This window comes from Panonychus citri, unplaced genomic scaffold (genome assembly GCF_014898815.1).
Source record: "Panonychus citri isolate SS breed McGregor unplaced genomic scaffold, ASM1489881v1 Contig00139, whole genome shotgun sequence".
NCBI classification, from domain to species: Eukaryota; Metazoa; Arthropoda; class Arachnida; order Trombidiformes; family Tetranychidae; genus Panonychus; species Panonychus citri.
The window spans coordinates 1,799,205-1,817,026 of NW_026515544.1; the positions used below are offsets into that span (position 1 = coordinate 1,799,205).

Genomic DNA, 17,822 nt, shown 5'->3' on the forward strand with positions numbered 1-17,822 from the left:
ATCTCGTGAGGATTTAATTGTTGATCTGATGAACTGAATTAGCGATCGACTTTTAAATATTAACTTTCAAAGTGTTTCCAGAAAAATGTATATCTCGATGGATAAACTGTCATTCATTGAGTTCATGATAGATGAATGAAACTTATTGAAACAAACATGAAAGGAAGTAGAAAAAATCATCTCAAATCATCAATATATTGTGATTATTATGATATAGTGATAATGATAAAGATGAAGATGATTATTCAGATGATGATGGATGATGATGATCAGTGTAAAGTTTTATAACTATTAATATTATATTGTATATAAAAGTTGGAGTAAAAATTATTAGGATCATTACACTGTCGTATATTGTTAATGATTTAGTTGAAGCAATTTCATTACTGATTAACATACCCTTGAGATGATTATGATTAGCAATTGAAATGATAATATAATAAAAAATAAAGGATTTACAATTAAGGAAATCCTATTGTTAATCACTAGAGAGATACAGAGTAATAGACAATATTTTTACAATTTAATCATCAATGATTATGGTCAAACCTTTTTGATAACATTTACTATCATCATCATGGTTATAATGCTAAAGGGTTTTAACAATGAATTAATCATTCATCTTCCTCCCACTCCTCCCTTTTTTCCTCATCCTCATCCTCATCTTCATCTTCATCTTAATCCTCTTTCTTTAATTGTATTGTCCCTTCTGGTCCTTCATATCAATTGTCATAAAAATTAGACTAAAACCTAAATTTGTAATGATTGTTACTAATGTTAACTGATTGATTGCTGGTAATCACGATAACGGTAAAAAGGGAAACTTGATCAACATGAACAAGGGGCTTAATGTTTTTATCATCATCATCATCATCCAAATGATTACCAAAGGAAAACCGTTAATATGTTAACAGTAACTTTCATTAGCCTTAGGCTATTAATGGTCAGTAATGTTATTGTGAACTTCAAGAATTAATAAACTTGGACCTTAACCAATAATATCATGAAAACTGAGAAACTTTTGATTTAATAATAATCATTACCTGTTACTAATTTGCATTAATCATGATAAACAAATGGTAATAATTTAATTGGCAACTATTTATGGACACTTTTCAGATAAATTGATTTTCCATTTACAAAGTTAATTTGATTTAATTTAATTTCAACTCTATTTTCAGGTTTTCTCATTACATCAATTCTTTATGCTTACCTTTTAAGGTAAATTTCGAGGTCAATATCAGCTGATGATGATTACTCAATAAATGATGATATTATTAGTGTTAAATTGTAATCGGTTAGCAATTTAATTTACTAAATTAATAGAATCAAGTTTATTTATATTTTTAAAATACTTGTTCCCTTTATTGGTCAATCAGGTTAATCAAGTTAAAATCAAATCTTGTGTAATAATTTGACCCAAATTGATGATGTCCTTTTTTCATTCAGAAAAGGATAATATGATGATAGTGATGATGATGATGATGGAGAAGATGGAGAAGATGGAGAAGATGATAAATATTATCTGAAACTGACTTTATTGTCGTAAGTTTTTTTATTAGTTTGTATTAAAGTGTCAAAGTGCTGAAACGTTTATTTGATTTTTACTTTTTTGTGAAAAATTTTCTTGTATCATCAGAATTACTCAACTAAACATTAGTAAATTATCATGGGTGATAAGTTAAAGTTGATCATATACTCATTTTTGATTCAAGTCATCATCATGTTAATTTGTTTACCTTCAATTTGCCTGATTAACGGAAGTAAATTTAAACTATCACTTCCCAATGGGATGCATGTTAACCTTAAGTTACCAGGATTTGATTTAAGTTCATACCCTGATCCAATTCCGTATAAAATTAAATTACCTCATTCGATTGCGAGAAAAATTTTCCCTAATTATGCAATTAGAGTAGCTTCATTTGGAAAACCTCATTACCCGTAAGTAGTCATGTTAACAATTTCTCGTAAATTTTTACAATTCAATTTAATATCAAATTTATGCAATCAAATTGTTCAAAAATCAACCAAAAAATCAATACATTTTGCTAACAATCTCATGAATTGATAAAATTGTCCAATATTAAACAATTAATCAACAGTAACTAAAGGAGAAACTCAATTAAAAAGTTACGATAGTAACTATCATCAAATGGAAACCATTGATGATAAGTTAATGTCTTTGTGCTGATAATTAAAGGAAAAGATTATAAATCTAGTTTTTTTCTCACTCGTTGTTGATTAATTGTTGATACAATCAAGATGATGATGATGCTCATCAAGATCATTAAATTGTCTAATGTTATAAACAGACTGAAGGTCAAAGCTTTTTGACTTTAAACATTGAGTTTTTCATGTTACCATTACATAGATACTGATGATGAGATTGTGACCTGTTTAATTTATATTTGATTCTGTTGATGGATCCCGTTAATGTATACACTTAAATTGTCCCTCTTTCAACAGTCATTATGATGATAATGATGATGATTATCATCAATTGGTAATTTAAAAAGTCTAGAAAATTGATCAATCCTCATTTTCGTGTCTCTATGTTATTTGTTGTCTATTAATTTAACTAATTAGCACACTGGACATTAGAGGGAAACATGTAAATGATAATGATAACGGTTAAGTGATAAAGATGTGAGGAGAGATGGTCAATGTCCTTGTCTCTCTCTCTCTATGTGTGTCCAGTTTGTAGTGGACATTTACACAACGTATATATGAGATTGTTAAAGATCCTTGATTAACCATCCAAGGAGAGAAAGTGAATTAAGTAAACTATGAATATAATCATGATGATGATCATCATTATCATCATGGTTGAGATGATTTTCAGTTAAACAAACATATATAAAGTTCAATGAGAGAGCCAGAAATTGATCATTTATCTCATCATTATCAATAGATATCGACATAGATAATAAATTTAATATTCATTATTTTTGGCTTGACAATTAATCAACTGTAACCTAATCAGGTTTCTCAACAGCAATTTAAATTGTTAAGCTATACAATTGACTGATTAAGCAAAAAGCCATCACAATCAAGTCACAACCTTTACTTTTCCGATGATAATTGTTGATATTGCGGATGCTTTTTTAATTACACTCTTAATTAACCAAACTAATCCAACAATTTAAAAGCTTGTCTTCAAACTGTAAGGCCCTAATTAGTAAATCATTGTCAACCTTACTATACAAATCACTCTTAATTAACCAAGCTAATCAGTTACAATTAACTTGTAAAAACCATTGGAAACTTTTTTTTTCATCATCAAGCCTAAAAACCTAAATTAACCCGAGAAAATCAAATGATAAGATAATTAATTGATTGATATCAATCAAATCAAGTTAACTACTGATTGTTATTGAATCAATATGATAGCAAAATTTTCACTGGTTAATAAGAAACATGGTAATTAATAAGATGATTGATTGATTGATCAATTGTAATGGTATCAAAGTAGATTAACCTAAATTAATATTAATTGTCCTCGGGAAAAGTTAATTGTTTCAACTTTCAATGATCAAGATATTAGTCCAAAGAAAAAATGATCTAACTAATTAACTATTACAAGCTCATATAATAAACTGACCATTAATTTACTTAATATCAGGTTAATGAAGTTTATTGTTATTAGTCCATAAGGTGGACAAATTACATAATCATCAGAATAAATTAAAATTAATCACAATTAACCATAAAAAGGTTCTGGTCAGTACCGAGTCAAAGTGTCTTACAGACTTACCCATAATAATAATAGGATTTCGTGATAGCTTTTCATTAATATACCAAAGGATTAATTCAAATTATATGAGGATAATAATAAGTTATCATATATATATTAGGGGTATCAATAAGTTCTATAGTATATCCATGGCTTTAAAATAAATACGAATTTGACCGATTTGATCACAATTCGGCTTCCGACTTTTTGGTGTTTTCTGTTTGAGAAAAATTGTAGGTTAGAATATCAAATAATAATGTTATTAAGACTAATTAGGTGATTATCTTACATCATTTACTCTAACGTCTTCAATATTTGCCATGATTTATCAAATTTCCAAATGTGATGTGATGATAACTTTGCTAGAAATCTGTCAATTATAAAGAGAAAGCGGTATTAAAATAGTTGAAAAGGTTTTTAAGAATAGAAAATAAGGAGATTATTTGCTACTTGTGTTTCCTTCAAAACAAATTTTTCCCGCTGAAGGTGCGAGACGAGTTGTCCTGATGATAGAAAGAAAAATAAACAAAATATTCTGAAAAAAATGTCATTTGTCATCAGATTGTCAATTAATTATCACAGATTCATGGCCAGTGAGGATTAACTTAGGTAAAGGATTAGGGTCCATATTTTGACAATGGAAGTTTAGCCGATACTCAATTGTCATATTTCAAGGTCATAAAGGTTACTCATGAAAGAACGAACTTGAATGTCATTTGAAAAAATTTCTAGTTCGCAAAAAGTTCTTCAAATGACCTTCTGGTGCGTTCTTTCATGAGTAGCGTTTATGACCTTGACCTTGAAATATGACAATTGAGTATCGGTTAAACTTCCATAGACGAAATATGGACCCTATCGGTCAAGTTGTTTTTGAGTAATCGTGAAAAGAAAACCAACAGTTGCTGAATTGCCCTGTATTGTAAAGAGTTTGGTTTAATATTCAAATTGTTAGCTATCAGATTATCAAGAATATAAAAATAACTGATTCAACTAATGAGCTTTGAACAGTTTAAATTGTTTCCATTGTTAGATTCAGTTTGGTTGATTTTTATCCATTTTCACGGTAAAAGTTCAAAGAAGTGAAAATGAGTTTTCATAAGATCGAGGAATATATTGTTCAGAACATTTCGAAAGTGATAGAAAAAGTAATCCAAAAATACTCAAGGAAACAATTTATTCAATTAACTTAATCAAACAACCCAGACATAGTTAACTAATTTACTTCAAGATGAGAAACTAATAATCTTAACTAATTTATCAATTCTTATCAATATATTATCATCATGCAGCAATTAACACATTTGCCTGGATTGAATTTGATAGCTTTAATTAATTGTAATCAATTACTTCTAACTGATCCAATTAATGTGATTAACTCTTTTTAGTTTTTCAAACAATCTAATCAATTATAATCATGTTTAAACTCCATTTTGATTAACTTTTAATCTTAAATTTGCTTGGGAAATGACCTTTGGTCAATCAAACACTATTATCTGATATATTTATCAACGACCATCAATCAAAAGTTATTAATATATTAACCAATCAATAAATTATACGATTATTATTTTCCAATGTGATATTATTGCCATTGGATTATCATCAATGTTATTGATTTGATATTTCAATGATATTGATACTACAGACAATGTATCATGATAATCATCATGAAAGGTGATGATAATGATGATTAAGATGAAGATGAAAGGTTAGTCTCTTTACTTAGCTTCTTATCAGATTAAACATTTTCATCATTAATTTGGTTTGAATATCCGGAAATCAATTAGCAAATGTTTCCGTTGTTTTGATAAAAATGATATTTCTATCTGAAAGAGAAGCGAAAATAAAAAAGAGAGAGAAAAGTTTATCATCATCATCATCATCTCTCTCTCTCTCTCTCTCTCTCTCTCTCTCTCTCTCTCTCTCTCTCTCTCTCTCTCTCTCTCTCTCTCTCTCTTATCGCTGACTCACTTATGATTCAGTTTAATGAATCAATGGAAGAGAGAGTTGATTGGAAGGAGGAAAAGTTGTATAAAGGGAAGAAAAAATTATCTCAAGCGGAAAAGGAAAAGAAGAAGAAAATGTTTTCACCTCCAATAGAAATATAATTTATTCTTTAGCTCATCATGATGATCCTTATCTTCATCTTCATCTTCCTCGTCCATTTCTTTTTCTAATAAAACGTAAAAGTTATACATAAAAGCTTAAGCCAATAGACCATCAACAGTGTATTCGAAGCTTAAGTAAAATCTATTCTACTTTCCAATTCCTTCTGAAAACTTTTTCCTTCCTTTTCATCATCATCATCATTTCTCTTCCCACCTCTTCCATCAACATACTCTCTCTCTCTCTCTACTACTTTCTATTGCCTCTCATTTATAAGAAAACGAGGGTCAAGAAATGTCTTCTCTTCCCTATCTTCATCCATCCTTATTTTCTTCCTCATCACTAACAACTCATAATCGATAAACCAACCAACCTCTTCTCCAAGAAAAACTTGAATAATTCATCGGCTGATTCAGCCGAATTCAAGAATCATTTTCTTATCATCTTTTGCATTATCGGACAATCTTCCTTCCCTATCATCTTGAAAATGATATCATATTGTGATACCCAATCTACTCTCCATCATATACATTTTGTCATCATCCAAATTCATATGTAATAATAATCACAGTTAAAAAAATATCATGACAATGATGAAAAAATATTTCCAATCATTTCTCAATATGAAACAACCCACTGGGAGTAAATCATATTAATAATCAAAGTTAATACTCAACATTTTGTACTACATATTATGTACACAAATATATGATATATGATGTGGATACAATTGTAATCAATGAATAGACTGATTTCCTGTTTAATCATGATGATGATTTCATTCATTGTATATATCCGATCATACAAATCATCATCATCATCATCATCATCTCCCATTGATCAATATTAATCCAATTGAATAACAATTTAATTCTCATTCAGCATTTTTCATCATTTCAAGATTCATTCACATCAAAACCGCCCATTCATGTCTAGACAATTTGATGATCACCATGCGAGGAAAAGTTGATGAAGATTCAACAGAAACTCAGGAAAATCTCATAGCAATTGATTTTATCATTAAACAAAATGATAATATTATTTACATCATTAGCAATATTAATAGTTGAATGCTCAATGGAAAGAGTTGTGTGATTAATATCATGATAATTTATTCAATTTACTTGATCAAATATTGAGCAACAGTTATTTCCAAGTCACTGAACTTTTCCATGAGATGATTAACTGATTCCAATTGAATTCTTAAGCAATCAAAGTGAAAAAACAATAAGCTGATTAGACTATTATCATAATAAGAAAACAAAAGCTTGACCAGCTCATGGAATCAATCATTTTATTTTTTACTTTCCGCTGTTGATTTTAAAAGTTTGACCAAAGGTTAATGGTGATTTTAAAATAAATTCAGTTTAGTGTTTTATTTGTATGAACAATAAGTTAAATCTAATAATATATTTTAAGAGTAGCCTGAGAAATCAAGTTACCATGGAAGATGAATCTGAGATGAGAATTGGAATGATTTTCCATGAAGATTTTCTGTTGAAAATTCAACGAGTGTTCTAAAGAAAATGAGAAGAAAAAATTAGATGGAAAAATCAAGAATGAGAAAGAAGATGAAATTTCCCATGAGAGAGTAAAGTAAATGTCAGAGAGAAACAAAGAAACGCAGAGAGAGAGAGAGAGAGCTCATGAAGTGGAAAGAGGGTGAAAAGGATGAGGATGCTAAGGATGAGAATGAAAATGAGAAGCAAAAGTGGTAAAAGTTATGTTTATTCAATGGGATGGAGATTAGAATGAAGATTTTACCAAGCAAGAAAGAGAAAAGATTCACTTTCTTATATTGGATTCTCTTTCCCTGCCTTCCACCACCACCTCGACCACCCTCTTCCCACTCTCCTCGCCTAAGACTCTAGAGGTTAAAATCATTTCATTGATCGATGTTCCCGTTATCCTTTCAAATTATATATCGAGCAACTTGTTAATCCGGATCAAATCAGAATAGAATAGAAAATGATCCTCCCTCCAACCTACCGTCCACCACCACCACCACCACCACCAACCCACCCTCTCAAATCCTCCCATAGATTTATAAACCAATCTTTATCCATAGAAGATGAAAGGCAATCATAAAGATAAAAGATGATAGTGGACATTGTGATTTAGTAGTAACATTTATGGTCCACAAGTTTGACCAAGTTCAACAGGAATAGTTTCAGATTATGTTTGGTTCATCTGATGATCAAGCAGGATGATGATGATAAAGATGATAAAAAGATGTAATAACAAGAATAATAATAATATAATATTGGATGATTATGATGATGGTGGATGAAGATAAAGCCAATTGAGGTTGAATTTAGAAGGAAAAAAAAACTTTTTCTCTTTGCCAATTTACTTTTATCAATACAATTGAAATGGAAAAACATTTTTCATTATGTTTCAACTTTTATCTTCATCATTAGCATCATCATCTTCATCTTTAAGTATCATGATGATTATCAGTAAACTGAAACTTATGATTATCATCATGGTTATCAGGATTAATCAGATTACTCTGTTTATCTGTTCAACCTTAATCATTATCATTAATAACAATACCATTGATATATAAGATAAATACAACAATAGATAACATTGCCATCGGGAATAATAATCATAATGGTGACAATAATTGTAACTATATTAACATGTTAATCAACATGATAAGTAAGAGTGAGAGAGTGGCTCTGGATAGGGAGATAATCTTGTGATTGTTTCCAAAACTAAATTCATGGATTTTCATTAATACGATGGCATTAAGTACATGTGATAAAATTTAATATCACTCAGAATGAGAAAACGTTTTCTCATCATCATGATAGATTAATATTATTATTATCATCCTGGAAGAGTAAAAAGATTCTGGTGAAACAGATTAACTTCAATAATATAAAGTAACTGTTATGAGATAATATATATATATGTTACTGAACTTTTTTCTTCTTCTTTCCTCTCTCTCAAAGTCGATTAAATGAATTTTCAATGAACATTTTCATCATTGTGGTGAAGAAAAAGTTTCTATCCCATTTATCTTTGTGAAACTTTTTCGATGGAACTGATTTTATCTCTCTCTCTCTCTCTCTCTTTCTCACAAAGTTCTTAATCTTTTCCATCATCATGATGGTCGTATTTTCTTATTCCATGGGATTTTATCGCATTTCCGGATTGAAAAGTCAATTGAATACTTACCAGTGAGAAAGTGAAAGTGAAAAAAGTGAGTGGTAGAGAGAAAAGTTCAAGAATAAACTTTTCCATGAGATTCAGTGAGTTCCCTCCAACTGTTTACAATATAATCTTGATCTTAATTCATTGGGATAGGTTAGATTATCTTCTCACTCCCCTTGAAGTTTCAAGAAACTGAGATTGTCATTCTCACCGCTAATCTTACACACACCAACCTCTTCACCTGAGATAGATACATTGATGAGTATTCATTTTCAATTTCTCACCTTAGGGACAATGAATTCGAATACAATAGAACAGTTCAAGATAAGAATCGTCAAGATTAAACTCGAGACCCGTGACAATTTGATTGAAACGAGGTGGAGTCGATCAGAATGATAACAATAAAGAAAATCGAAAAAAAAAGTTTCTCTCAATTTTCCCTCCCTGATGATTGAACTTTTTTATTGTTATTATCAAGTCATTTTATTTTTCTTTTACACACTTTGTCTTCCTCATCTTCCTCATCTTCCTCATCACTTTACTACTACTGTCATCAGCTCAATGTCTTATATATAATCAGGTAACAATAACACAATCATAAAAAAAAGACGATTCAATCAATGAGATATTAACAAAGTTCAAGTGATCAGTTTCATGGCAACACAATCAAGTTCATTGTTATTATATCATTTTCATGATTAACTTTGATCATCTAGGTAAATCAACATAATATAACCACAGTTAATATCGCAAAGGAATAAACAATTTAAATCTGACAATATTCAATGTTTGTCTTTGATTTGAATGAAACAAACATACTCAATGAAACTAATCCAATAACCTAAACTCATGTCCAGTTCAATGGTCAATCTAAAATGGGAAAACCTTTATCACTCCCTCAAAATTGTCAACATGAGTAGCGAAATTGAAAAAAACTTTTTCTTTCCTCTTCCTTTCAAATAATATTGATTGAAATGGTCAAATTGATGTTGACAAGTTACAAGTTACAAGTTTGATAGACTGATAACTGACCCTTAATAATATTAATCTACTTGTGTACAAAATTGGGTAAGTGGGTGTTGGTAGTGTCCATTGTGAGGACCCATCAAAGAGGTTCAAGTTAATCACTTGGCTGTTCATACAGTAGGTAACACAATCTTCATTGGTTTTAAATCAATATTTGATTTAATCAAAATAAATTAATCAACAGTTTTCACTTTCAATCATAATTAAAGTTGAAAATGTTTCAAATTTCATAATATAATAAATACATAAATGTTGGAATCACTTATATCAACCATAAGAGTGAATGAGTGACATGAGTGTAATTAAATGTAACTAATATATATGTCTGGGAATAAGTAATTACCAAGTTAATTGTACTAATCAGCTAATTAAATATAACACTAACTTATTAAACTGTATTGTATATCAATATAAATTTACTTTAATCATGTTTGACTTGGATTCATGTTAGATCATAATTTACCTGGTTAAGTGTATTTAATGGTTGAACCTTATACAGTATATGGATAATAGTAATAAATTGTTATGTGAGACTTTCAAATGATGATAATCAATGTGATGATGATGATTATCATCATGTTGATAATAATAAAGTTGCAATAGTTAATGATGGTTTTCGGGTTAATGTTTATCATGTGAAATTGTATTAAGGATAAAAAACAATATGAGTTTTAATCAGCATTATCGTTAGCATTTACTATTGTCTTGCTAATGTTTATGAGCTTTCATTTTCTTGCACCCTGTTGGTATATTTATCTATGACCCTGTAAATTTATCTTCTTTGTTTTTATCTTCTTCTTTATTTTCCATCATGGTGAAGTTCAAATTGTTCCAGAATTTATTGAGAAAATTTAGTTTTCTCTGTCTTTGTTTGTTTCTTTTTTTTTCTTCTTCAAGTCAGTAGATTAGATTGTGGGTGGATATGCATGGAGAAGGAAAGTTTTGATTGGAAAAATTTTCAGAACTTGAGCCAAGAAGGAAAAAGTAAAAGCAGTTAAGTGAAAGATGATGATGAAGATGGAAGATGAATCGACTAGGATTAAATGATATTGGAAGATGGCGAAAGAGAGTAAGATAGATGATAAGGTAAGAAGAAAGAGAAGAGAGGAAAGAGTTAATATCCAGACAGATAAACAGACACACACAGGAATAAGAATAAAGGATAACATGGGGAAATAAGAAGAGGGAATTTCCAAAGATTTTGCTCAGTTTTACTCAGACTTTTTCCATCTTCATCTTCCACCATCCCATGGAATCACAACTTCGCAGTATCACAATCGGATGTGAAAGGGTAACGAACAGGGTGGAAAATGTGTATTCTTTTTATCGATCCATGAAGAGAATGATGATAATGAAGATGATAAAGAAAATGCAACAGTATCATGATCAGTAGTGGAGGAAAAAATTTCTCAGATGGAAAATGATGAAGATGAAAAGACAGAATAAAAAAGAGAAACAAAGAAATCGCTCTTATATGGAAGACATTGAATAGAATGCAAAAAAAAATAACAAGACAGAGAAATACAACTCACAACCATCAGGGTGAATCGAGAGTGGGTGAGGAAAATATCATAAGCTAATTTATCCTGGAATTCATGGATATAACTCTGAGCCTGAAGATGGAAGAAGTAAGAAACTAAAACTCACAAGTTTATCTAATTTCATGGTAACAAGAAATTCTCACTCATAAAATGGTGAGGGAGGGAAGATGAACTCGATATTATCTTGAACTGGGAGTGAAAAAATCGAGGGTAGAAACCAATATAAGATGTGGTAACTAGTTTCACTGAACTTGGTGTAATTTCATTCAGTAATCATGTGAACAACAAGTTCCAATGATTAACAATTTGAAACAAGACGATGAAATAATCATCATTATCATATAAGAATAAGATGATTATCATTATATAAGTTATCATGTTAAGATTGTTTTCCTTTAGATGATAATGATGATTATTATTCCTCATGATTATCGCCATTATCATGATTATGATACAATGGTAATCAACTTTAATCAATGATTACCTTTCAACTATTATAATCATCATGCTGAAAAGGCGATAAAAACTCATTGTGTTGAAAACTATTGAACTTTTTGTATCCCATAACATTATCATTATAATTTATATATTCATTGAAATTTATTGCATAATTAGATATGACTTTTGATTGTTAATCATATTCACTTACGGATGATTATTATTATTTTTATTGTTTCTCTTACAGGGTATTCAGATATGGTTCAAGTGATTATACCGATGCTGTTAGATTGGGAGTATTACCTCATTCATATCCACGAGAGGAACCAGGATCAGTTCAATTGAAATCTTTTCATCCAATTTTTTCAAACTCTTACAGATACACTAAACTTCATTATCCAGGAGCATTTGCTTGACCATAAGGATGACCATCAACCATTATCTCTATTATTGATTATCCACCAGAAAATTTTTACATGTAACATTGTTTATCGCAATTAGAAATTGTTTTACTTGCATCAAGGAATTATCTTCATTATCTCCATCATCATTATCGTCTTCATCTTTATTTTCTCATCTCTTATAACTGCATCTCTTCCGCATCTTTCTCATTATCAGCATCATCTCTCTCTCTCTCTCTCTCTTCATCCTCTTTCTGGGCAATCAATTTACCTTCCACTTGGTTTGTTTATTAAAATCTCTTGTTCTGTTTCTTATCTTTCCACACCAACATCTTCCGGTAGATTCACTGACCAGCCCATCATTACCATCACCCTCAGCATCCTCATCATCAAATATAATCAACAAAATGATTATCATATCAGGGCAATTGTTTACTACTCAAGATACACTGAAAAGGCAAACAAAGAGATGATGATGAGGATGAAAAAAGCAACAAGATGAGAGACTGATAAAAGAAACATGAACATGATAAAACAAAGCAACTTTTTGTTTACCTTTTAGGAAAAAGGTCACTTGTAGGTCAAGATGACCTTTGCCCTTGCATCTCTCTCTCTTTCTCTTTTATATTTGTTCTTGACCCTTGTAATCTAATCAAAGTAAATCATTCGTTGAGGAGATTAAGTTAAATGATGAATCTTAATTGTTCACTCAATCTAATCATTTTAAATTCAACTTTATGTTGCTTGAAACAAATTAAATAATCAGATTACTTTCAATCAGAATTTAATCCTTTTAATTGAATCATTTTACTACTTAATTAAATGAATCTTAATTTTTCACAGTCTTCCAATTAAAATTGATTGTTTTCAAGCTTATTATCATTAGGATACAATTTATTACAATTGATTTAATTGTGATAATTGTTGAACATGTCAGCAAATTATTTGCCTGTTAAGTTTATGCAAATAATGATTAAATCAAATGAAAATGTGTAAATCAAATTAATTAATTAAGGTTAAGTTCAATCAAAATAACCTTTTTCAATCCATTAAAGTTAAGTAAACTTTTTTTTTAATTAACCTTTGCTTTTGAAAATTAATTAATCTTTTAGTAATCAAATGATTTACAACAAAAGTTAATAAAAAACAACATCCAAGTGATAATGAATTTCTCATTTTCATTATCAACAGAATTCAGAGTAATCGTTATCTTCATTGAGATACTCATGATTCTCAATCGTAAGTGAGTGAACATGATTCTGGGGGATTTTTGATTCGATCTCTGAATGGATTCAATTCAATTTTAGAACTAAAAGATTTTCATGGGAAAATGAAGTTTTCATCTTTTATTAATTCATTTTCTCTCGAAATTTTCACCATGATGATAAGGAGAGAAAGAGAGATTAGAACATGAAAAGGTGATCATGATCATCTGAACATCTTCTTGAAACATGAAACCCAATATCCAACTCGAACCATCTAATGTTTACAATAGACAAGAACAACAGTCGTTGACAAAATTAATCTTTCTAACTACACTTTCATCATCATCATCATCATTTTCATCTTCTCTTTCTCTCTCTTTTTTAATATCTTTTCTCTTTCGTCGACAAGTCATTGAACTTATCCAATCGATATCAGACTTTTTTCCCCACTCTTTCCATCCACCTCTTAACCAATTTAACTTTCCAATAGTTTCTTACACTTCTCAATGTCCATTGACTGTCTATTTATACTTTCCAATCAATCGGATAATGTTCTTATTGTTTCAATTATCAGGGTAGAAAACGAATGGTAATTAATTTCCATCAAGTTCCAAACATGAGACGAACATTGGAAACCCAAGAAGAATAACCAAAAGCAAAGAGAATCAAAGACGAAACTGCGAAAACGAATAAAATGTTTTATTCGATTACCAAAAGATGTCACTGATTCTCTTTTTCTTTTCAAAGTTCTAATGATTTTTTTCGAATCCTGGTTATTAGAACTCGAAAGAAATCTTGCAAACCAATGAAGCTAATTACAGTAATCAAGTCATAACCATCCAAATATAAACACGTATAATTTACTAATTAACTTATACCTCAAATCGATTAGTAAATTAATGAAAGTAAAGAGACAGAAAGAGACGAGGAAATAATATAATTGAAGCTGAGATATTTTTCGTATTCGAACTCATTTTTTGTTTGTTCAAAATTCGTAAAACTCTGACAAACTAGGGAAACATTTTACACCTTAATTCTGGATGAATGAATTTCACTGTTATGAAAAAGAGGAATGATTTTATTTCGATTGCATTTCTCTCTCTCTCTCTCTCTCTCTCTTTTCTTGCTTTCTAAAATGGTTGTTAGCATTTGCCGCTCAAATGAAGTGAAATAATATCAATATCTGATAACAGAGTATTCAGATTAACAGAGAATTCACTTAGATTGTTGTGTCAAAATGCTGAGAAAAACATTAATGTGATAAAAAACAGAATACAAACAATAAACTCTCGAGAGTCACTTGATTTATCTGTTGAAATATTATCAGGAAAATCGTAGGCATTATTATTATCATATTAATATCGATCATGATCAAGTTTTTATATAACAAAATCATGGAAAACAGGATGATTATCATGAGAAAATTTCATCGAGTTTTTATATACAAAGAAAAAGAAGAGAGAAAAGAAAAGAAAAGTTCACAAGTTTATTCTAAATTCTGGAGAACTTTTTTTTTCGATTATATTTTTGTTTTTCTGTTCAATCGTTTGTACATGAAAATGAGATTCTCGTGAAAATCATGATAAAGTTGATTATTATCTCTCCATGTGATATATATTCATATTCACATGATAAATATTGAAATCATTGTATCGGGTTGAATGTGAGGAAACAAAAAAGCCATCATGATATTATATCAGAACTTTTTGCCTGAGATAATATGATTATCGCCCTGTGAATATTATTACATGAAAATGTATATATAAATATATTGGATTCTAGTTCTGTTTCAATTCAGAGGATATTATTATCATGATGACCCTGGACATGATCTCATTGAGATTCAATGAACAAACTCAAAGTTAGAATTTTGTTTTTCTCTTTCACCAAATAATATTCATTTCCAATTGATGATCATGATAATATTTCTCTCTGTCTGATTCTCATCTATTTATCATGTAATGTTTTTTTTTCAAATGAAACTTTTTTGTTCCAATTTCATGATAATCATCATAATTTAGTTCACTAAATTCAGTCTCCAATTTTATATATTATTATTTCAATGGCAGTGTTATAAATTTGATCTATGTTAATCAACCCATGATAATGATCATGAACATGTTCAATTCTGATTCTGATATATATAAATAACTTGACGTAAATTTCAATTCTCACCTTCAGCATTTATATCAAAATGATTATTACGTTTACATGGTAAACATTGGAATCTTTGATATTTGATAATCTGATTCATCATTTGATTGGTAGAGAAAGAGTTGAATTTAATTGTATTTGAAAAGTTCATAGACAATAATGTTTACCTTTCACCTTTATGATTGGAATCACAAAATAAAGTTCTGAGACTGTGATAAGATATTATTAGAACTTTTTTTCTTCGAGTTTGAGTTTCGAAAGTACAAACTTTAAACTTGACGATTTCTTTGATCTTCTTGTTATCCGGTGTGTAAGTCAATGTACTTGTTATTGAATTTTGTTCAGAACCATGAGCACCAATTTAATCTTTTACCAGGGAATGTGATAAAAAAGTAAATCAAACCTGAGACTCTCATGAGGATTGACAGATTTTTTTTCCATTGAAAAGAGAAGAAAAAAAAGTTCTGATGAAGGTGATAGAGATTCAGTTGATGACGATGATAATATTGAACTGAAGTTTATATTCTCACATGATGGAGGAAATGATATCATTATGATTATGATAAATATGATTATTATTTGAAAGGGATTCTCATATTAAGATTGAGACATTGATATGATATGTGAGTGGGATCATTGAACGGGAATATCAATTCAAGGATAATTTAAGAGAGAGAGAAAATAAATGAAAATAATGATGAGGATGATGATAGAAAAGGAAATGAAAATAACGGGTTGATTTTGATAAACGAAAAAGATGAAGATGTAGAGCTTAGTTTTGCGAAAATATATTCGGATTCCCAAGAGTAGGTTAGTTTACTTGTGAGTAAAGTGGAGGGTAAAAGGGAAAAAGATGATGATGATGCTTGGAGTGAGAATGATGAGAAATTATGATGATGAAAAATAGAGAATGAAAGTAATTTCTCTCATGATAATCTTCTTCTCGTGTATAGCATTAAACTTGTGGTTACCTTGTAGTGGAATAAAGGATTAGAATGGAAACTTGGCTTCTCTTTTTCTCCTTTTCATCTCTTCAGAAGAGGAAAAAAGAGAAGCAGAGAGAGAGAGAGAGAGAGATATCATCTTCATAGTCATTCCAATGGGTTGATGAGAGTGAAAATATTAGTATGAAGAAAGAAAAATATAAAAGTAACTATGAATTCTCATGTCAAACCTAAGACAACTTGGAATCAACTCTAAGATGATATTAATAATATACTTTTATTCAGTCAAGTTACTTATTCACTTTTCAGGGTGAGAGTTGATTCTTTCTCATGGTAACACTCAATATCATCTAGAAAACATGGCTGATGATGGTAAGTACTATGGGACTATATGGAGGAGGAGAGAAAAAAAGATGAGGATGCTGAGGTAGAAGAGGAAAAAATTGTTATCCGATCAAATGTTACTCCAAGTAGGTGAAGAAAAGAGAGAGAAAGAAAAAAATAAGAAAAGCGAAATGAGAGAAAAAATTATTTTTATATTCTCAATGTAATATATTTATCATTTTCTTTTACTTATTCTTAAAGGAAAATGATAATAATATGATAAGAATGATGAAAATACTATCAGAGTAAAATGTTGACAGGAAACTGAATGTGTCTATGTTTTGATATTAAAGTGCTTACACTATTAATTTACATTGAATAGTAATCATTTCATGATAACAATAAGTTTATACACTTTGTTATTTCACCAGAGCATTAACCTTAACTTTTTCGCAATGATAACTATTCATTCAATTGCTATCATCATGATATTACCATTGTTATTTAATTCTGATGATGTTATTTAATTTATATTATAAATAACAGAGGAAAATAATAGAAGATGAATTTTTTTTCTCTACTTTCTCTAGCTTCTGTATCATCTTTATCATCTATTTTTTTCTGTCTCATTTAAAATTAACAGGGAATTACATATTAGTGTATTAAGAGAGAGAGAGAGAGAGAGAGAGAGAGAGAGAGGATGGTGGTGGGAATGCTTCAAGGAGGAATAATATTATTCTTCTTCTTTTATTTATATATTTTCATGTGGAAAATTTGATTGAAACAAA

General features: G+C 29.5%; 1 protein-coding gene across 1 annotated transcript; it reads left to right on the forward strand.

Moving 5' to 3' along the window:
- The first annotated feature begins 168 nt into the window (after positions 1 to 168).
- LOC128394195 (uncharacterized) lies at positions 169 to 12,644 on the forward strand. Its single transcript, XM_053354486.1, has 2 exons — positions 169 to 1,941; positions 12,254 to 12,644. Exons 1-2 carry the CDS (start codon positions 1,670 to 1,672, stop codon positions 12,420 to 12,422), a joined length of 441 nt encoding a protein of 146 aa, XP_053210461.1. The 5' UTR covers positions 169 to 1,669; the 3' UTR covers positions 12,423 to 12,644.
- The last annotated feature ends 5,178 nt before the right edge of the window (positions 12,645 to 17,822 follow it).